Source organism: Perognathus longimembris, chromosome 5 (assembly GCF_023159225.1).
Source record: "Perognathus longimembris pacificus isolate PPM17 chromosome 5, ASM2315922v1, whole genome shotgun sequence".
In the NCBI taxonomy this organism is placed as follows: domain Eukaryota; kingdom Metazoa; phylum Chordata; class Mammalia; order Rodentia; family Heteromyidae; genus Perognathus; species Perognathus longimembris.
Window position 1 is genome coordinate 50,826,173 of NC_063165.1, and position 20,874 is coordinate 50,847,046.

General features: G+C 45.0%; 3 protein-coding genes across 7 annotated transcripts in view; 1 reads left to right on the forward strand and 2 right to left on the reverse strand.

Moving 5' to 3' along the window:
* Positions 1-2,780, reverse strand: part of Lmln (leishmanolysin like peptidase) — an 82,086-nt gene extending 79,306 nt beyond the window's left edge. For all 4 annotated transcript variants that reach the window (XR_007211021.1, XM_048346851.1, XM_048346850.1 and 1 more), the window contains exon 1: positions 2,548-2,780. Coding sequence is in view for 3 of the 4 variants with exons in the window: in XM_048346851.1 (XP_048202808.1) it covers positions 2,548-2,742 (195 nt within the window). In the remaining variant the exon portion in view is untranslated. The remainder of the gene's footprint in view (positions 1-2,547) is intronic.
* A 1,878-nt stretch (positions 2,781-4,658) lies between these two features.
* Positions 4,659-9,542, reverse strand: Rpl35a (ribosomal protein L35a). 2 transcript variants are annotated; one of them, XM_048346860.1, is made up of 5 exons: positions 9,481-9,542; positions 8,825-8,867; positions 8,478-8,630; positions 7,044-7,188; positions 4,659-4,728 (listed from the first exon to the last, which is right to left on the reverse strand). In XM_048346860.1, exons 2-5 carry the CDS (start codon positions 8,833-8,835, stop codon positions 4,705-4,707), a joined length of 333 nt encoding a protein of 110 aa, XP_048202817.1. In that variant the 5' UTR covers positions 8,836-8,867; positions 9,481-9,542; the 3' UTR covers positions 4,659-4,704. The 2 variants fall into 2 exon arrangements, with proteins under 2 accessions (XP_048202817.1, XP_048202819.1); XM_048346862.1 differs by having other exon boundaries at positions 9,409-9,494.
* Positions 9,543-11,139: 1,597 nt separating this feature from the next.
* Positions 11,140-20,874, forward strand: part of Iqcg (IQ motif containing G) — a 36,225-nt gene continuing 26,490 nt past the window's right edge. Inside the window, exons 1-4 of the mRNA XM_048346865.1 lie at positions 11,140-11,359; positions 11,748-11,818; positions 13,049-13,322; positions 16,493-16,704. Of these exons, the coding sequence (XP_048202822.1) occupies positions 11,811-11,818; positions 13,049-13,322; positions 16,493-16,704 (494 nt within the window). The 5' untranslated portion in view covers positions 11,140-11,359; positions 11,748-11,810. The remainder of the gene's footprint in view (positions 11,360-11,747; positions 11,819-13,048; positions 13,323-16,492; positions 16,705-20,874) is intronic.

The window sequence follows — 20,874 nt, forward strand, 5'->3', positions numbered from 1 at the left end:
CTTTTCTGCTCAAAGCTGCTGTTTTGTCATTTGAGCCATGTTAGCCTAACCTCCTCCACCTTAGGAGTCACTCTTATGGGCTATCTTGGGCCCTGCTGCAAAGCATGACTATCCCAGAAATCTGGTGACACAGGCTGTTCCCCCAAATTAGCTGACTCAAGCCTTAGCTTATAGGTGACAGGCAGCTGCAACCACATACCTTAGCCCGGCCACAGGAAAATCCCCTGCTCTCAGGCACCTCACAAACTACTCCCCACCTCTAGTGAAATTCTCTCCCCCCACTCCCCTAGCCATATAAACCCCCTTGCTCAAGGACAAGTGCTGTCCCTGCCTAAGAGGGTCAGCTTGTCAGCTTGCTGACAATAAACTTTGCTATGACTTGGCATCCATGTGGTTTTCTGGGCTGAGACTTTCAAGCCATGCCTCCACAAAAGACATTTTGCTAGTTAATCAAAGAAAAGTCTCGCCCATTTATCTGCCCGAACCACAATCTTCAGAGCTCAGCCTCCAGAGTAGCTAGTATTACAGATCCAAGCCACCAGTGGCCTGCTTGAAGTATACGCTAGAACAATGGGTTAAATGCTCGAGTACTAAAGCCAGCCAAGTAAAAGATACATGAGGGTTCATTATGCTATTCTGTTTTTGTTTTAATTCACATAAAAGGCAAAACATCTAAGTTTTAGTTGAGAACATGTTAAATATGTCAAGTGTTTTGTATTTCATCACCCTACAGAACATAAACATTACCATAATTTCCCAACATGAGTACCATAAACACTTTTACCCTACACTGTCCTGATTAAAGCAAGAAGAATGGAGTATGTAATGATAGAATACTCTGTGAGGACCTAGGGAAGTTTATTAGGGTTGAGGACTTTATAGCTTGTTTTAAATGTCTGAAAGTATGGTCACCATATAGTTTGTTCAGCCAGGAGGTACAAACAGAAATAGTAGGTAGAAGTTTCAGGGAGCTTTCAGGTCCACAAAAACAACTTTAGCCAGGCTTTGGTCTCTCATGCCCTGCAATCCTTGCTACTCAGGAGGCTGACATCTGAGGTTCATGGTTCAAAGCTAACCCAAGTAGGAAAGTCTGTGAGACTTTTTATCTGTAATTAAACACTAAAAAAAAAGTGTGTGTGCTGTGGCTCAAGTGGTGGACCACTAGCTCTGAGTAAAAAAGCTCAGGGATAGTGCCCAATCCCTGAGTTAAGTCCTAGAATCAACACACACACACACACACACACACACACACACACACACTTTAACAGTGATCATCTCCAAAGAGCAAAGGGCCTGCCTCTGGTCATTCAAATTTCCCCCCAGCGCAGGCGTTCAAATACAAGTTGTAGGGCTGGTAGCAGATCTCAGTGATACAGTGAATACTTACTATGGGTGAGGCCCTGGGTTCAAATAAATGTATTTATTTATTTATATACTAGAACAGCCACTAGAAGGAAACAACTACTAAAGTTCCTTCTAGGAGTCTTTAACTTCCATTTCCTGTGCGGAGAGCAGGAAACGTTTCTCCATTTCTCCCTTCTCTATCTTGTACTAAAATAAGTCCTTGATAAAACTTTCAAAAAGAAAATTCCTTCTAGCACACACATTTTGCAGTTGTGTGAACTATTTCCTCTCAATTCAAATTTAAGAAGAGAAGCACTGGGCTTCCTGGAATCTTTTTTTTTTTTTTTTTCCCCAAGAACTCAGTCAAAATGCAATGTCATGATAAAAACTCCGGACCTCCAACAATTATTTTTGGACATTATCACAAAAATAAGTAGGCTTGGACGTCCGAGCTAACCTGAAATTTTTCTAGGTGAATCTTTCTAGGACAAGCGCTTCCCTTACAGCATACAGATTGATCACAGGCCCTCCGCTAAGGGATGATAAAACTCAAGGATCTTTTACAACTTAAATAGAAAGGCAAGACCCACCTGAAAACTAAGTCATTGCTACATGTAGGGCAGTACTTGGCCAAGTGCGAGAAGTAACAGTAAAACAGAACACTGTGCTTGGGTGGTTCCAACAGGCTGGCTCCAGGTTGGAGAAAAGTTTCGAGAAAAACCGGGGAGGGGGGCGGGGGAATGGGATAAAGCAAGCGCAGTGGTGAAAACTTGACGTTTGAATTTTGTCTCCAAGGAACCCTTCAATAACCCTCCAACGCCCATCAATTTCTTCCGAGATCTTTAGATCATTGGTTCCGCAAGGGCGGTCCTTCGGCACGGGGACCCACGCCCGACCTACGCGTGAGAAAGCAATTTGGTTTGAGCAAGTGCCTCGGGAGCTGCACGCGCGAGTCCGGAAAACCGCGCGGCGCCGCGGGGCGGCCGCCTAAGCACCGGGACGCGCGCGAGGATGCTACGTGCAGGGTGCGGGATGCGGGGAGCGGGAACGAGCCGCGCGCCCAGGCAAGAGTTCGGTCTTGGGCCCGATTTCGCTTTCTGCTCCACAGTAGCTTCTCGGACCTCCCCGCCCCCCGTCCCTCGGCCAGACGCTCCCGAATCACTTTACCCTCCCGGGGCCTGCGCCCGCCCTTCCCCGCCCTACCTCAGAGTCGGACGGAACGTGGTGCCGGCAGGGAGGCGCACTGCTCAGGGCGACGGGAACGGACGCAGCGCTGGCCGGGAACCCGCCCAAGAGCAGGAAGACGCCCCGGACCCACAAGGACCCGGTCCAGCGCCACCAGCCCAAGCCTGGGCCTACACCCGGGTAACCCGTCCCGCCACCCCACCCGGCCGCCATCTTCGGCCCGGCGTCGTTACCATGGAGCGCGTGACGCCTCCGTGCCCGGCCAGTCCCGCCCCCTTCGCATGGAGCAGGTGGAGGGACCGGCTGCAGGAATAGCGCTTTATTGGCTAGCGCCCGTCCTAGAAGTCACCGCCTCTCACCTCCAGCCTGGCCAATCTGGGGCGGCCCACGTGACCTCAGCTGCTGGAACGAAACGCTAGTGTAAGTAGCTGGCTTGGTGGTGATGTCTTTACTTGAACTCGGGGCCTGGACTGTCCCAGAGCCTCTTTGTGCTCCAGGTTATAGTTCTACTTAAGCCGCAGCACCACTTCTGGCTTTTTCTGTTTATGTAGTACTGATGAATCGAACCCAGGACTTCATGCATACTAGGGAAGCATTCTACCACTGAGCCAGTCAGAGGGTTTTGTTGGCGTTTTTCTGCCAGTCCTGGGGCCTGAGCACTGTCCCTGGCTTCTTTTTGCTCAAGGCTAGCACTCTGCCACTTGAGCCACAGCGCCACTTCTGGCCGTTTTCTACATATGTGGTGCTGGGGAAAGCACTCTTGCCACTAGGCCATATTCACAGCCCCTGAAGGAATTAAGTGCTTTGTCACTGACTAGGCTTACACCACTAGGGGCTACTACTTAGACATTGGAAAACACACTTCCAAAATCTGGGGGGTTTTTTTTGCCAGTTCTGGGGGCTTGAACTCATCCTAGGCACTGTCCCTGAGCTTTTTGCTCAAGGTTAACACAAAAACACTTGAGCCACTGTGCCACTTCCAGCTTTTGTTTGTGGCACTGAGGAATCAAACCCAGAGCTTCATGCATACTAAGCACTCTACCACTCAATCACATTACCAGCCTGCAAAACCCTCCATGGTAGTCTTGTGGAATGGTGAGCGCCCAAAACCTTTTCACTTACTGTCACCAATTTCAGTTCAACTTAAGCTATTGAGCAGTTACTATGAAAAAGTGAAAATTAAGATGTCTCTACCCACAAAATAAAAGAACTAAACCAGTTCACAAGTACATGTGGCCTTGGGCTTAACCCCCAGTAAAACAAAGTGACTGCATACATCTACCCCACCTCCCAAATGAAAACAAGCCAGGGACAGTGCTCAGACGGAGTCTAAGCCCCAGGACTGGCCAAAAAAAAACAAACAAAAAACTGAACTGGCAGAGCCAAGCACTGGTAGCTACCCAGGAGGCTAACATCTGAGGATTATCATTGGAGTAAGGAAACAAAAAGACTGCAGCAGAGATCCTGTATGGGATTTGAGTATGACTTGGGTATGATGTTCCATACTCAATTAAGGGTTTCTCCATTGGTAAGCAAACACTCCCCACTTGAGGTAGCCAGCCCTTTCACTGGTAAGGTCTGTCACTGTGCAGGTACAGCCACAGCAGTTGAATTTGTGTGCACCAGGTCTGAAGCTTGATATCAAGGCCCAAGCACTGTGCTTGAGCTTTCTTGTTCACAGCTGGTACTCCAACCATTTGAACAGCTCCACTTTCAGGGTTTTTGGGGACTGGAGATAGACTTCCAGACCCAGATGGCTTGAAACTGTGATCCTCAGATCTCAGACTCCCAAATAACTAGGATTATATGAGCCACTGGCACCCAGCTTTTTACTTGGTGCTTCTCCTGGGACTTGTACTTAGGAACTGGGTGCTGTCCCTGAGCTTTATTTGCTCAAGGCTAACTACTTACACTTGGATCACACTTCCACTTACAGCCTCTGGTAGTTAACTGGAGACAGATCAGTGCCCAGCTGACATAAAATGTTTTTGAAGCAATGGGGATAAATCAGTGTGCCAAGTTCTCTGCAACTGAGTTACAGCCTTAGTGATTTCTATGCTTTAGGTTTGGCAATTTCTACCATTTTGAAGCACATACCAATTTAATTTAGAACACACTTTTACGCCACATAAAAAATACAAGAGCACAGATTTATTTTATTTAATTTCCATTAGTTTAAATTCGGGAGGGGTACAGCATCTGGAAAAGAACACAAAAGCATTAGGTGAATATTACATACAAGTATTGAGAACCATAATATGCATACATTTCTCAGTACACCATTATTCATTCCTAAAAGGTGTCTAATGATTTATATTCTGACTATAAGGAAGCCAAGTATTTACAGAATTCATTTTCTAGGTGAACACACTTTAAGTAGTACTTTGTATACACTAGGTAGGTATTCTATCAAGAGATGTACCCCCCAGTCTAAACTCTTGAAAAACAAGTACTGACATTTAATATTGCTGCTTCTAATAACCAACAGTACCCAAGGTCCTGAGCTTATGATGCAGTAGGCTATAGGCTGGGCAACCATATAATCCTAGATACTCATATGCCTATAGTCCTAGATACTCATAAGGCTGGAGTCTGAGGATCCGGTTCAAAGCTATACTGTCCAGGAAGATCTGAGAAGTGGAGCTGTGGCTTGCTCAAATGGTAGAACACGAGCCTTGAGCACAAAAGTTCAGGAACAGACCCTCAGTTCAAACCTCAGGATGGGCACCAAAATAAAGGAAAAAAAGAAATCTTAGGGCCACTCGGGAGAAACACAAAGGTGCAATGCCTATGTGTCAAGATGGAGATCCAGGGGCTGGGGAGATAGCCTAGTGGCAAGAGTGCCTGCCTCGGATACACGAGGCCCTAGGTTCGATTCCCCAGCACCACATATACAGAAAAACGGCCAGAAGCGGCGCTGTGGCTCAAGTGGCGGAGTGCTAGCCTTGAGCGGGAAGAAGCCAGGGACAGTGCTCAGGCCCTGAGTCCAAGGCCCAGGACTGGCCAAAAAAAAAAAAAAGATGGAGATCCAAGGATCATAGTTCAAAGCCAGCCCAGGCAGGAAAATCCATCAGACTTTGGTAATGCTAGCCTTGGGCGAAAGAGTTCAAGTATAGTGTCTAGGTGCTGAGTTCAGGCCCCACAACCAGAAAAAAAAGCAATAACAATATTTATGGAAATGAACTACGAGAAATTGAAACAAGTTTTGCTGCTGTCATTTTTCTTTTTCAACTTGTAAGGGTAAGGAAGGGCAATGAAATGGAGGGACAAAGGATGAACAAATGCTTGCAGTAGAACAAATTGAAAATGAACAATACCACTTGAGTGGAGACAGGAGGGAAAAACAGAGTGAAGGAAGGGGTGACACTGTCCAAAATGCAACACTTCATTACCTGACTTATGTAACTGTAATCCCTCTTTATAAAAGAAAATTAAACTTACAAAACCATTTGGCGTAAACCAACTGTACAACTCATCGGGGAAGAGAGGGGAGGTGGGGGAAAATTAGAGGAGGTAACAAGAAATGTACTCACTGCCTTATATATGAAACTAACCCCTCTGTACTTCACTTTGACAATAAAGGAAAAAAAATTAAGAATATCAGCTATAGAGTCTTGGAGAGATGTCATGGAACCTAGGAACATGAAAATGTTTTCATGTAGAAAGCAAAACATTTATGAATTATGGCTGACAAGCTCAGCAGAAGCACACTGGTCTAGCAAGTACAAGGACTGTGGATTCAAAGTTGTAGTCCTACCAAAAAAATAAGGTGCTGTAGATTTTAGCTATACATAAGTGCCTCGTGCCTATAATCCTAGCTGCTCAGTAAGGTGAGATCCACAGGATCTCAGCCTAGGCAGGAAAGCCTAAGACTCAAGACAGTCTCCAAAATAGCCAAGAAAAATAAATAAATAAATAAATAAATAAATAAATAAACAACTTGGCTTTATTTAGTATGGCTCCTGAAGAAGTGAACTGAAAGTGATGCCTGAATTCAAACCCATGTTCCAGTAAAAAACAGTGAGTTATGGCAGGTGTGTTGAAACATATCCCAACAGTTACTTTGGTATCTCTTCAAGAAAGGCATACAAAAACATGCCCCCCCTCCCAGGGCAGCTTAAGCAAAATCTGAAACTTTTGACAATTCATTTTAACATTTTTTTCCTCTACCATACTTTAGTAAGCATACCAATAATTAAATGCTGTACACTACTTATCATTTATACAAGTCACTAATTTTTCAGCATAATTTGCTTGGTTTTTTTTTTTCTTTTTTGCCAGTCCTGGGGCTTGAACTCAAGGCTGAGCTTTGCTCAAGCTGGCACTCTACCACTTGAGTCACTTCCAGCTTTTTCTGTTTAGGTGGTACTGAGGAATTTAATCTACGACTTTATGCATGCTAGGCAAGCAATGTAGCATACCACTAAGCCACATTCCCAGCCCACTGGTTTCATTTTATAACCGCAACACCTTGAACTTAAGTTTAACAGAGCCATTTTGCAAACTGTACTCACCACACGGATTCTGTGTCCAATGGCCTTAGCAGGAAGGTTGCTTCGGAATTTGGCACGGACCATGCCACTGTTTCCATGAGCACGAGTTACCTTTCCCCAGATTACTCTGGTTTTATTAGGTTTGCCGCCAGGAGTCACTGTGTTACTGATTTTTAAAAAAGGATGTGGTATGAGAACTCAAGTAACTAATATAATCTGATATAAATTGTGTCCTCTAGATACTAAGATGGGTCTCAACTCTGGTAATCCTCTTAAGTCACTTGAGAAACTATAAAATGTCTGAAAGACTATTAATTCAACAGAAAGAGTAAATATAGTGTGCCAGGTACTTTTTATCAAGGAATAACTACTTTAAGAGGGAAGGGCATATCCTAAAAACTTGAAATGGAATTGTCCCTGGGTTGGGTAAAAAAAATGAAAATACCAAGAGTGAATTCTAGGCGAGGGAATAGCCCTTCTTTACTGTACAGATAATAGCCAGAGGCCCCTTAAGGACTGTGTTTTATACAACACACATATGACCCAACATGATAGTAAAGCATATACTTAGCATGAGTAAAACCCTGGTCTAGTTCCCCAACACTAGAAGATAAAATATTCTAGATAACATCTTAAAGAATGCATGAAATATAGCCAATTGTGGGGCTTGAACTCAGGGCCTGGGCACTGTCCCTGAGCCTGTGCTCAAAGCTGGCACTCAACCATTTGAGCCAGAGTACTACCTCCTGTTTTTAAGTAACTGGAGATAGATAATAGACTCACTGGGACTTTCCTGCTTGGGCTGGCTTTGAACCATGATCCTCAGATCTCAGCCTCCTGAGTAGCTAGGATTACAGGCATGAGCTACTAACATCTGACAAAATATTGTATACTCCTAAGTGCGGAAGTACATGCACGTAACCCTAGCACTCAGGAAGCTAAAGCAAGAGCACCAAAGGTTCTAAGCCAGACTGATGTACAAAAGTTGTGTCTTAAAACAACAGAATATGTAAAATGAATTAGAACACATAACAAAAGGAATCATATTGTTCCTTGAAGCAAGAAGTGCTGAAGTTACCTAAATTCAATACCAAGTAACAACAGCTGTAATTTCCCATTAAGTTCCTTCAAAGTTCCTGTCAAAAGCCAGACACTGGCAGTTCACAACCCTAATCCTGGATACTGTGAAGGCTGAGATTTAAGGATAGCAGCTGGAAACGGGCCCGAAGAGGAAAAGTCCCTGAGATTCTTACCTCCAATAAGCCACTCACAAAGAGCCAGAAGTGGAGCCGTGTGGCCCAAATGGTAAAGCGCTAGCCTTGAGCAAAAAAAGTTCAGGGAGAGTGCCCAAGTCCTGAGTTAAGCACTAGGACTGAGTAGGGGAAGCCCCTGTCAGTAATAAAAGAGGTAGATCTCAAGTCAAAATTCCAAAGGATCAAACTACTGCATACTTACTTTTTTGCTTTGTATACATAAGCACATCTCTTGCCCAAGTAGAAATCGGTATCACCTCGGGCATAGACACCTTCAATTTTAAGGAGAGCAGTGTGCTCCCTTTGGTTCCGGAGACCACGCTTGTAGCCAGCAAAAATGGCCTTGCACCACAGCCTAAGACACACAAGATGACAGATAATAAAGTTGTTAGCTTTACGTACCTTAAACCATCAGTTATCTGACTTGTAATGATCATCTATGAAAGTTATCTACATGAATCCCCTCCCAACCCAATTTTGAGTTCTCACTTAGATCATTTGTTTGGAATATTGTTTAAAAAAAAAAACTATATCCCCACAAAGACATACCTTCCAGACATTTTGCCTTTTCGAAGTCCTGTTCCCAGCAGGCCTGAAAAGAAAAAAGAAAAGTACTAAAAAGAATCAAGCAACACAAGTTTCTGTCACCTCCCATTTCTTGTATCAGCATTTCACTGGAGTTCGTAAGTAGGTGAAGGAAGTGCAGTCTGGCCGGGCACTCAAACTTCAGAGTAACTGCTAATCGCAACGAACTGCAAAGTGAAGCGGAGAAGCAGGTGGCCAGACTGTCTAAAGGACGCTAAAACGCCAAAGGAAACGGAGAAAACTTCATTGCTGCCGAGAGTAGACACGACTCAACTCTACGTGAAGAAACAGGAGCAGGCCTGTGGCAAACTGGCAGGAAGAGAAAAGGCCGCGACGAGACCGCAGGAGCCTGGGGCAACGTCGGACCCCGAACTTGATTTCACTTCTCCCGGACGCCGGGCAGGTACGGACCCGCAGTCCCGCGGCGCCCGTACACCGGGCGACAGGGGCCGAGCACCATCGGCCTTACATCCCCTCCATCCTATCACCCCGCTTCCTGCAACCCACAGAAATCACTGGCCGGCAACGTCTCTAGGCGGCACCCTTACCTCTGCGAGGAATAGGAACAAACCCGCCCGAGTTATTGGCCTCCAAAGTTTAGCAGCGAGAGACCCACTCACCTCCACAGGCTCCAAGATGGCGGAGAGAGGAAGGCGGGGCTCCGGCGCGTGGCCTTGTGGGAAGAAAGCACTCCTCCGCCCGCCTCTTCCATTTAGGCATCTTCCACGATCGCCAGAAAAACAAGACTCCGAAATGGTCTTCGGACTACAACAGCCACCTGGGAGAGAATTCTCACCATTCCTTCCCTACGTCATTTATTGGGTAACCCGGAACAAGCAGTATTTGGAGGGGGGAAAGAGAGGCGAAACGGTGGCCAGCTAAGGGAAGAGACGAAAAAGGTCCCCTGGCGCTGTGGGTTGCTATAGCAACACCATAGCTTGGTTTGGGCTCCCGGGCTGCCAGTGAAGAAGGTAAAGTGGGTCCTAGATGACATCTCCTCCAGGGTACCTGAGTGGGACGGCAACGGAGATTCTCGGATCCTACCCTGGCCTAGAAGAGTGAGGCCGACTATGGAGCAGGAGAAACGAGCGCTTCCTTCTCTCTTAACATCTCCCCCTCCAGCTCCGCTTGCCCTGCTCTCCTCCCCTCTGACTTAAAAGCTGGGCTTAGCCAGGTGCGGGGGGGAAGGGGGGTCCATACCTCTAATTCTTGCCACCCAAGTGGCGCAGATCTGAGGATTACGGTTCAAAGCCAGCCCAGTCAGAAAAGTCCATGAGACTTGTAACTCCAATTAACCACCCAAACGCTGGAAGTGAAGCTGAGGATAAAATGAGAGTGCTAGCCTTGAACAAAAATGCCCCTCTCTGTTCCTCACAATTTCAAGCCTGACGATGGACACACACACACACACACACACACACACACACACACACGATTTTGGTCCTTGGTCCTTGACCTAAAACAATGAGAAAACATTGAAGATTCTAAAGCAAGACATGACCATATTTTAAAAGATCACCCTTTCATTTTTAAAAAGTGATCTCTCTTGAATTGGTAGAGTGGTTTTATGAGGAAACTAGTAGGTCCAGCATGGTACTGGTAGATATGAAAGTAGAAGGTAAAATCTACAGGATTGCGTGGTGGTTTGGATTTGGGAGTGGGGGGCATGCTGATGCCAAGAAGGAGGAGGTGGCAGTAATGACTGGTTTCGAGCATAAAGAACCAGAATCCAGAGCAGTATTGAAAACATTGGATTCTACATAAGCACTGGACTCTGTTTTTCCTATATGAATCTCATTTACCTATGTCCAAGCAGAAAAAGAACCGAATAAAAGAAAAAAATTCTTAAATTCATGCTACTTCCTTTTAGGACTGCACCAAAAAAATACTGCCTGTTTGCAGAATCAGGCTTTTTTCAGCTAACAAAAGATTCCTTTTTTATGTGTTTAAATTTTCACGTAATTTTTTTTACGCCAGTTGTGAGGCTTGAACTCAGAACCTGGGAGCTGTCCGTGAGCTTTTTTTCCTCAAGGCTAACACTCTACCACTTTGAACCACAGCTCCACTTCCAGTTTTCTGGTGGTTAATTGGAGATAAGAGTCTCTCCAGCTTTCCTGCCTGGGTTGGCTTTGAAACTTGATCCTCAGATCCTCAGGTCTCTGAATAGCTATGATTACAGGTCTGAGCCACTGACAGCCAGCTCTCATGTGACTTTATTTTGCATAAAGTCACACAGAGACAACTATTCACAAATGTCATTAAATGAGAAGCAAAAATCTCTAGAGGTTCTTTCAGAAGCTCATTTAAGCTTGAAGAACTTAGGCTTACGTTTACTGAGTTAGGGGTAACATCTTTTTGCTTGGTTGGAGGCAGTGACCTCATTTTCATGATCCTCTTACCTGTGCCTCACAGGTGCTGGGATTACAGGCGTGGTCACCACCATGCCTAGTTCCAAGAAGTAACAACTTGGTAGCAGGACCAAGCTGATTTCCAGGATTGGTACAAGTTTGTAAATGTAATCTCAATTGTTCTTCTAGGTCCAGGGATACTAATTAAATATAATAATCAGAAAAATAAGTCTGTTTATAGAGTACCAATTTAAAGTCAGAATGTAATGGAATATAAAACCATGATGGACATTAATTTACCTTAGGAGGAAGCACTAAAGCCTATCGCTTTAATGTTATAGACCAGTATTATGCAGACTGCTGATAGACCTGAGCTCCATGATTTCAGGGGTCTTTCATTTCTGGAGCTGCTCTACTAAGCATACTGAGGAGATAAGCCACAAATCTTATCATTCTGAAATTTTCTTTTAATGAAAGGGCATTGAAAACATCACTTAGCACTCCCTTAATCTAATCTTAATGTTTCTTTCTCATTTTAGGTGGCTGCTTTTTTGTGAGATTATAAACGTACCTCAGAGAGGAACAATACTAACTCAAGAAGAATGGGAGAGTATGTTCAAAATCCCTTCGTGTATGGGGGTGGCGGGGGGGGGGGGAGTAAGGGAGGAAAGCGGGAGGGAGAGGGAGAGAGAGTACTAGGGCCTGAACTAAAGGCCAAAGCACTGTCTCTTAAATTTTTTTGCTCAAGGCTACTGCTTTAAACCTTCCTTTTTGCTGGTTAATTGGAGAGAAGAGTCTCATGGATTTGTTTGCCTGACCTGGCTTCAAACCTCTGTCCTCAGACCACAGCTCAACTCTGGTGTGTGTGTGTGTGTGTGTGTGTGTGTGTGTGTGTGTGTGTGTATGTGTGTGTGTGTGTTCATGACATCTGTTAAAATTTCATGTATTATTTATCTATGACTGTGTGACAATTGCCCCAAACCTGAGTCATTTAGAACGTGATTGTTCGATTGTTCTCACAATATCTGAATATCTGAGTGTCAGAAGTTTATGAACAATGTAACCAGATGTTTCAGACTTGTAGTCTCCTGAGGTGGAAGTTAGTTGGTGGCTGGCATCATGGGAAGACTTGATAGGAACTCAAAAATCTACTTCCAAGATGGTTACAGAGCTGGCCAGAGCTAATGCTGGCTACGCTGGCGAGAGGCCCTTACTTCTTCACTCTTGTGGATATATCCCCAAGGCTGCTTTGGTGTCCTCCTGACAAGACAGCTTGTTCCCTCAGAGTGAAGGTTGTGAGATACCAAGACAGAAAACACCGTCTCTTATTACCTAGCTTTGGGACTCACACTCTCTTATCGCCTGGTATCCCTTGTGGTTGCGTAGGTTAGTCCTACTCAATGAGGGGGTTAGGCATGTGCATAAATACCTGAAAGAACCAAGCTCAGGTGACCCATCCTAGCTGCTCAGGAGGCTGAGATCTGAGGATCATGGTTCAAAGCCAACTCAGGCAGGAAAGTTCATAAGACTCTTATCTCCAGTTAAAACACACACACACACACACACACAATTGTGTTTAAATTGTTTAATTTGGTTTAAATTAAAATTGGCTAATCATAGCCAAATAGCACAGGCTACATAAGTTTGTGAAACAATAAATTGTTGTGTTGGAAGGTATTCAGCAGAATATTTTGTAATCTACTTTTGACGTTTGTTGTTGTTGTTTTTTATGTAGGTTATATTATTGACAATATAAACCTCATGAGAGCCAAGCTACATGCTTCCTGTGTTTTACTTAAACATTGGTCACTAACTTCTATTGTCTTTTTCCTTTCCTTAGTCACAGGCTACAAGCCACCTCCTCAGACTTTCCTCCTAAATCCTGGCCTTCTGAGTTGGTGATGGTGACAGGTGAACCACCGACTGCTGTGGAAATAGAAGAAATAGGCTATGAAGATGTAGTAGAAGAAACAATCATCCCAGAAGTCATAGAGCCACTCTGCCTTATAGAGATGCTGAGGATCTCCTCAATCCTGGAAGACACCATTGACCAGCTCTCCATTCTCAACTATATCATGCCCATTCAGTACGAGAGAAAACAGAGTGTCAGTGAGGTAAACGACACTCAACTCATTACTCTTTCATTCAGCTTCCTTTGGTTTTATTTGTTTGTTTTGTCATGGGGTTGGAACTCAGTACCTTAACATTGTCCCTGATCTTTCATGCTTAAGGTTAGCGCTCTACCACTTGAGCCACAGCACCACTTCTAGTTTTCTAGTGGTTAATTGGGGATAAGAGTCTCATGGACTTTCCTGGGGACTTTCCTGCCTGGGCTGGCTTCCTGATGAGGTCCTCAGACCTCAACCTCCTGAGTAACTACGATTACAGGTGTGAGCCACCAGTGCCCTGGCTCCTTTCTTTTCCTTTTTTTTTTTTTTTGCCAGTCTTGGGACTTGAACTCAGGGCCTCAGCACTGTCCCTGGCTTCTTTTTGCTCAAGGCTAGCACTCTGCCACATGAGCCACAGCACCACTTCTGGCCTTTTCTATATATGTGGTGCTGAGGAATGGAACCCAGGGTTTCATGAATACTAGGCAAGCACTCTTGCCACTAGGCCATATTCCCAGCCCCTCCTTTCCTTTTTATCTCTTATCATTTTGTAGAACTAGTGTCTTTAGCTTTAACTTAGGAAAAAAGCTCTTCATCTCAAATACAAGGCTACAGTAATTATTTGAGGTAAGTCCTCTCAGTGGATGTAGCTCAAAATATATTAGGAGGCAGCATGTCCTTTTCCAATAGATTAGCTTTAGTCACAAAACCCAAGGTTGAATGAGTGCATAGATAGTACAGTCATCCCTCTGGAAACACAGGTTCTGCATCTATAGGTTGAACAAACTCCTGGCCAAAAATGTTCCGTTTAGGCATTAGTGGCTCATGCCTAGCTACTCAATTTGAAATCCTCCAAGAGGATTTCAGTTTGAGCCCAACTCAGAAAGACAAATGGGAAAGATTCCTATTTCCAATTAAACACCAAAAAGCTGAAAGGAGCTAGGCACCAGTGGCTCTCACGTAATCCTCGCTACTTAGGAGGTTGAGATCTGAGGCTCAAGTGGTAGAGCATCAGCCTTGGACAAAAAAGCTCAGGGAGAGCCCCCAGGCCCTGAGTTCAAGCCCTAGAACTGGCATTGTATTAAAAACAAAACAAAACTAGGGGCTGGGAATATGGCCTAGTGGCAAGAGTGCTTGCCTTGTATACATGAGGCCCTGGGTTCGATTCCTCAGCACCACATATACAGAAAATGGCCAGAAGTGGCGCTGTGGTTCAAGTGGCAGAGTGCTAGCCTTGAGCAAAAAAGAAGCCAGGGACAGTGCTCAGGCCCTGAGTTCACGGCCTAGGACTGGCCAAAAAACAAACAAAAAAAAACAACAACAAAAAACTAAAAGTGAAAGTATAGCTCAAGTGCTAGAGAACCAGCCTTGTGTGAAAAAGTGAAGCGAGAACATGAGGCCCTGAGTTCAAGCCCCAGTACCAGCACAAAAAATAAATAAAAACATTTAAAGTTGGGTGCTGGCAACTTATACCTGTAATCCTAACTCTCTGGTAGTCTGAGAATGGAAGAATCATGATCTGAGGCTAGCTGGCTAGCTTGAGTAGAAAATTCACAAGACTGGGCTGGGGATATGGCCTAGTGGCAAGAGTACTTGCCTTGTATACATGAGGCCCTGGGTTCGATTCCCCAGCACCACATATACAAAAAACGGCCAGAAGTGGCGCTGTGGCTCAAGAGGCAGAGTGCTATAGTGCCTTGAACAAAAAAAAGCCAGGGACAATGCTCAGGCCCTGAGTCCAAGGCCCAAGACTGGCCAAAAAAAAAAAGAAAATTCACAAGACTGAAACACATAGCTGAAATCTAGGCACTGGTGACTCATAATCCTTGCTCTTTGGAAGATCCCAAGCAGAAAAGTTCATGAGACCCCCCCCCCCCAACTCATAGCTGAATGCATTGATGCCTGCCTACCATCCTAAACTGTGTGGGAGGCTGAGATTGGGAGAATTAAAGTCCCAGGTCAGCAAGGCAGAGAAGCCTCCATGAGATTCTGTTTGACTAGATGGAGCTATGAAGCTAGACACACCTGTCACCTCAGCAGAGAGCCTAAAATGGGTGTATGGTCCAGGTTCATACCTGGGCACCAAGCGAGACCCCTATCTCAAAAATAACCAGTGTGGGCTAGGAATATAGCCTACTGGTAGAGTGCTTGCCTCTTACACATGAAGCCCTGGGTTCAATTCCTCAGCACCATGTATATTAGAAAAAGCCAGAAGGGGCGCTGTGGCTTACAGGCCCTGAGTTCAAGCCCCAGGACTGGCCAAAAAAATAAAGCATAACCAGTGCACAAAAAAGCTTGGAAGTGTGACTCAGTAGTGCAGCACTTTTTCACCAAGTGAGATACCCTGGGTCCAAACCCCAGTACCACCAAAAAAAAAAAAAAATTGAAATGAAGTGGTATCTCAAAGATAGTGTTCCTTCCCTCCCAGAACCCACAATCTGATAATGATGTGTGTGTGTGTGTGTGTGTGTGTGTGTGTGTGTGTGTGTGTTGGTACTGGGGCTTGAACTCAGGGCCTCATGTTCTTGCTTAGCTATTTTAGGCTGATGTTCTACCACGTATGCCACATGTCCATTTCCAGATGTTTGCCCATTATCTGTTTGATCAGGTTAGCTTTGAACCACAATCCTCAGATCTTAGCATCCTGAGTAACCAGGCTTTGAGTTCAAGCCCCTTGACTGGCAAAAAAATAAAAGAATATTGTTTCTCCAAATTAAAAAAATAATCTATCGGGGCTGGGGATATGGCCTAGTGGCAAGAGAGCTTGCCTCGTATACATGAGGCCCTGGGTTCAATTCCCCAGCACCACATATACAGAAAACGGCCAGAAGTGGCGCTGTGGCTCAAGTGGCAGAGTGCTAGCCTTGAGCAAAAGGAAGCCAGGGACAGTGCAAAGGCCCTGAGTTCAAGGCCCAGGACTGGCCAAAAAAAAAAAAAAAATCTATCTGGGCTGGGAATGTGGCTTAGTGGTAGAGTGCTTGCCTCTAGTGGTAGAGTGAAGCCCTGGGTCTGATTCCTCAGTACCACATAAACAGAAAAGGCCAGAAGCAGTGTTGTGGCTCAAGTGGTAGAGCACTAGTCTTGAGCACAGAGAGGCTCAGGGACAGTGCCCAGGCCCTGACTTCAAGCCCCAGGACTGGCAAAGAAAAAAAATCTTTCTAATCATTTATTATTAGCCATACAGTGGCCGAGCAAAATCTTCGATGGTTCCAAGTACAGGGAAAATACCAGCTCCTTTGTCATCTAAAGGAAGACCTGCGTTGCCAGAACTCAGAGGAGGAGGCCAACCTCCCTCAGAGCCTCGCAAAGTGCAGGAACCTTTCTTTAAAACACCCACAAGGCAGACCATCATGACTGTGGAGGCAATGAGGAAAATCCAAATGGATAGGTAAGGAGGAAGAGCATATCTGATGTGGAATAACGTGCGTTTGCATAGATGAGACAAAGGGGGATTAGTCAATATATCCAAAGTGAATCAGTTAAAGACCACCAAGAGGACACAAAGAGAAATGGCTGGATTATCTTGGACAAGTTATTAAGTATTTGTTTCCAATTTTTTAAAACAAAGAATAGGGCTGGGCACTGTTGGCTCATGCCTATAATCCTAGGTACTCAGAAGGCTGTAATGTGAGGATCACGGTTCAAAGGCAGCCCAGGCAGGTAAGTTTGTGAGACTCTTATCTCAGTTAACCACCAGAAAACCATAAGTAGAGCTGTGGCTCAAGTGGTAGAGTGCTTGCTAGCCTTGAGCAAAAAAAAAAAAAAGCTCAGGCGCACTGTGCCCAGGCTGAGTTCAAGCCTTAGGACCTGCAAAAACACAAACAAAACAACCCCCTGAGCAGCTCTCACCAGTCTCGGGGATCTGCGTCTTGCTTCAACAGTGTTTGGATGGAACAGATCCGGGGACTCCTCTTTTCCACCACCAGCTGCCTTGGAATTTCCTCTCCACTCACAACCTCTGACCCTTATCTTTTTGCCGGTCTGCTGCTTCCAGGACCAACCAATGCAGGTTTTTTGTTGTTGTTGTTTTTTGGGGTGTGTGTGTGTGTGTGTGTGTGTGTGTGTGTGTGTGTGTGTGTGTGTGTGTGTGTGTGGTTAGCTCTGTCTCTACCACTAGCCATGAGCTCCCAGATTCGTCAGAATTATTCCACCAAGGTGGAGGCTGCCGTCAACAGACTGGTCAACTTGCATTTGAGGGCCTCCCACACCTACCTCTCTCTGGGCTACTATTTCGCTTGGGATGATGTGGCTCTGGATGATGTGGCTCTGGATGGTGTGGGCCACTCCTTCCACGAGTTGTGAGGGTGCCCAGCGCCTCCTGAAGATGCAGAACCGGCATGGCGACCACTGCACTGTTGCAGGATGCGCAGAAGCCTTCTGAGGATGAGTGGGGGGAAAACCATGGAAGCCATGGCAGCCGCCCTGGCTCTGGAAAAGAACCGGAACCAAACCATTTTGGATCTTCATGCCTTGGGTTCTGCATGCACAGACCCCCATCTCGGTAACTTCCTAGAGAACCACACTTGCTGGTTGAAGAGGGGAAGCTCATCAGGAAGATGGGTGACCACCTCACCAACCTCCCCAGGCTGGCTTCCCCCTCAGGCCGGGCTGGGTGAGTGTCTCTTCCAACATCTCACCCTCAAGCACGACTAGAAGACCTGAGTCCAGCAGCCTTTGGGGGCCATCTCTGCATCGGGTGACATTAGAGTTTCCACCTGAGCCTCTCCCTCTAGCCACTGGGCAACTTCCTAACTAACCCTGAAAACCATAAGTAGAGCTGCGGCTCAAGTGGTAGAGTGCTAGCTAGCCTTGAGCAAAAAAAAAAAAAAAAAAAAAAAAAAAAGCCCTTCCCAAGCCTTGGACCAAATGAAATAAAGCTTTTTGTAGCAACAAACAAACAACAATAACAACAACAAAAAAAAAAAACCCTAAGGAAAGGTCTGGGGTTATTGCAGTAGTGCTTGTGCTTAGCAGTGTTTGCAGAGCCCAGGGCTCTCTTCCTAGCACCCCAAAATGAAAATGTAAACCAAAACAGAAGAGTAAGATTATGCAAATTGGCAATATTGGAAGTCAGGCTTTCAACTCCTGTCTGCTAGGAACTGATTATTCAGAGATGCGTTATCCATTAATAACAAACACCTCCACCTTCCCGCTTTTTTTTTCCTTTTTTTTTGGCCAGTCCTGGGCCTTAGACTCAGGTCCTGAGCACTGTCCCTGGCTTCTTTTTGCTCAAGACTAGCACTCTGCCACTTAAGCCACAGCGCCACTTCTGGCCGTTTTCTATATATGTGGTGCTGGGGAATCAAACCCAGGGCTTCATGTATACAAGGCAAGCACTCTTGCCACTAGGCCATATTCCCAGCCCCTCACCTCCTGCGTTTTGTGGGATAGTTGAAGATAATAATTTTCCCCGTCTGCCCAGTTGTTTTAGTCCTCAAACCTCAGCCTTCTGAGTAGCTGGGATTATAGACATGAGACACTGGTGTCTGGCCTTAACATAGTTGTGACTTGAATTTCTTTTATAGCTAATGATGTTGAACATTTATTCAATCATCTTACTAGCCATTTGTATTTTGTCTTCTGCAAGCTGTCTACTTTTCCTTTAGGATAAACATACTCCTTTGAAGTTGGTGCTTATTATCTTATGACATGATGCTTATAGTATGCATGTATGCATTTTGTTTAAACTGCATTTATCTTTGCATGTATGTGCACACACATAAATGTGTGCCTGTCTGGGGCTTGAACTGAGGATCTGAGTGCTGTCCATGAACTTTTGTGCCCAAGGCTAGTGCTCTAACATTTGAGTCACAACTCCACTTTCAGCTTTTTGGTGGTCAGTTGAAGATAAGACTTTCCTGCCTAGGCTGGCTTTTATTTGGATCCTCAGATATCAGCCTCCTAAATAGCTAAGATTATAGGTGTTAGTCAGCAGTGCTTGGCTTTTTATGTGTTTTCAAATGCAATATATATCATACTCTTTATCAATATTGTTCTTAGATTTTGGTGTTTACATTTTTTCATTTAAGAAAATTTGCTAATAGTTTGTTTTATTGTTTAAATATAGAATGGTTATTGAATTTTACAAAATGAGATGATTGCATTTTTTTATTAATATGGTATTTTAAACTATTCTTTTCTTTTTTTTTGGCAGGTTGTAGGGCTTGAACTCAGGGACTGGGCACTGTCTCTGAGCTTTTTCATGAAGTTTGGTGCTGTACCACTTTGAGCCACAGGCCCACTTCCTGTTTTCTGGTGATTAATGGAGATAAAAGTCTCACAGACTTTCCTCCTGCCCAGGTTGGCCTTGAGCTGCAATCCTCAGCCTCCTGAATAGCTAGTATTATAAGCATGAGCCACCGGTGCCCAGCTAAAACTATTTTAAAAGTTTTGTTTAGAGCTGGGTGCCAGGTGGCTCACACCTGTAGTCTTAGCTATTCAGGAGGCTGAGATCTATGGACAGTAGTTTGAAGCCAGCCCAGGCAAGAAGTCCATGAATCTCCAATAAACTACCAAAAAAGCCAAAAGTAGAGCTGTGGCTCAAGCAGTAGAGCACTCACCTTGAGAAAAAATCTCAGGGAGCCAGGTGCCAGTGGCTCATACTTGTAATCCTAGCTACTCAGGAGGCTGAGATCTGAGAATAGCAGTTCAAAGCCAGCCCAGGCAGGAAAGTCGGTGAGACTCTTAGCTCCAATGAACCACAAGAAAACCTGAAGCTCAGGGACAGAGCCCAGGCTTTCCGTTCAAGCCCCATGACTGACAAAAATAAACAACCCCCCCCCCATGAAGTAGGGAAGTAGCACTATGGTGAAAGTGGTAGAGTGTTAGCCTTGAGCAAAAAGAAGCTCGGAGACAGCACCCAGGCCCAGAGCTCAAGCCCCAGAACGGGCACCAAAAAAAAAAGAAAAGCTCAGAGAAAGAGCTCTTTCTCTGAATTCAAGCCTAGGACCAGTACAATAAACAAATAAATGTTTTGAAACAGAGTATTGCTAACCTAACCCAAGCTTGCCTTCTAATCATTAAGTAGCACAAGCACACGTTGACCTTGAACTTGTGATCTGTCTCAGCTTCCTGACTGTGGATGGTGTTCACCATCACACCTGACTCTCAAACTATTCCTGGAATAATTACACTTTAATTATGTTTCTTATTTATTTACTTTTACTTATTTATTGTTGGTCATGGGGCCTGGGCTCTGTCCCTGCGCTCTTCAGCTCAAGGCCAGCACTCTACCACTTAAGCCAGAGCGCCACTTCTGATTTTCTGGTGGTTAATTGGAGATAAGAGTCTCATGGACTTTCCTGCTCAGGCTGGCTTTGAACCACAATCCTCAGATCTTAGCCTCCTGAGTAGCTAAGATAACAGGTGTGAGCCACCAGCACCTGGCTTTATTTATTAAAAAAAAATTTTGTGTGTGTGTGTGACAGAGTTTTACTACAGAACCCAGGCTAGTTTTTTTTTTTTTAATTTTTTTTTTTTTTTTTTGCCAGTCCTGGGCCTTGGACTCAGGGCCTGGGCACTATTCCTGGCTTCTTTTTGCTCAAGGCTAGCACTCTGC

Excerpts from the sequence above, each read along its gene's own strand:
- Rpl35a (XM_048346860.1), bottom strand. Across the intron at positions 7,189-8,477 it reads TATGTATACAAAGCAAAAAA|TAACACAGTGACTCCTGGCG; the intron begins GTAAGTATGCAG and ends TTTAAAAATCAG. Across the intron at positions 4,729-7,043 it reads TTGGACACAGAATCCGTGTG|ATGCTGTACCCCTCCCGAAT; the intron begins GTGAGTACAGTT and ends GTTCTTTTCCAG.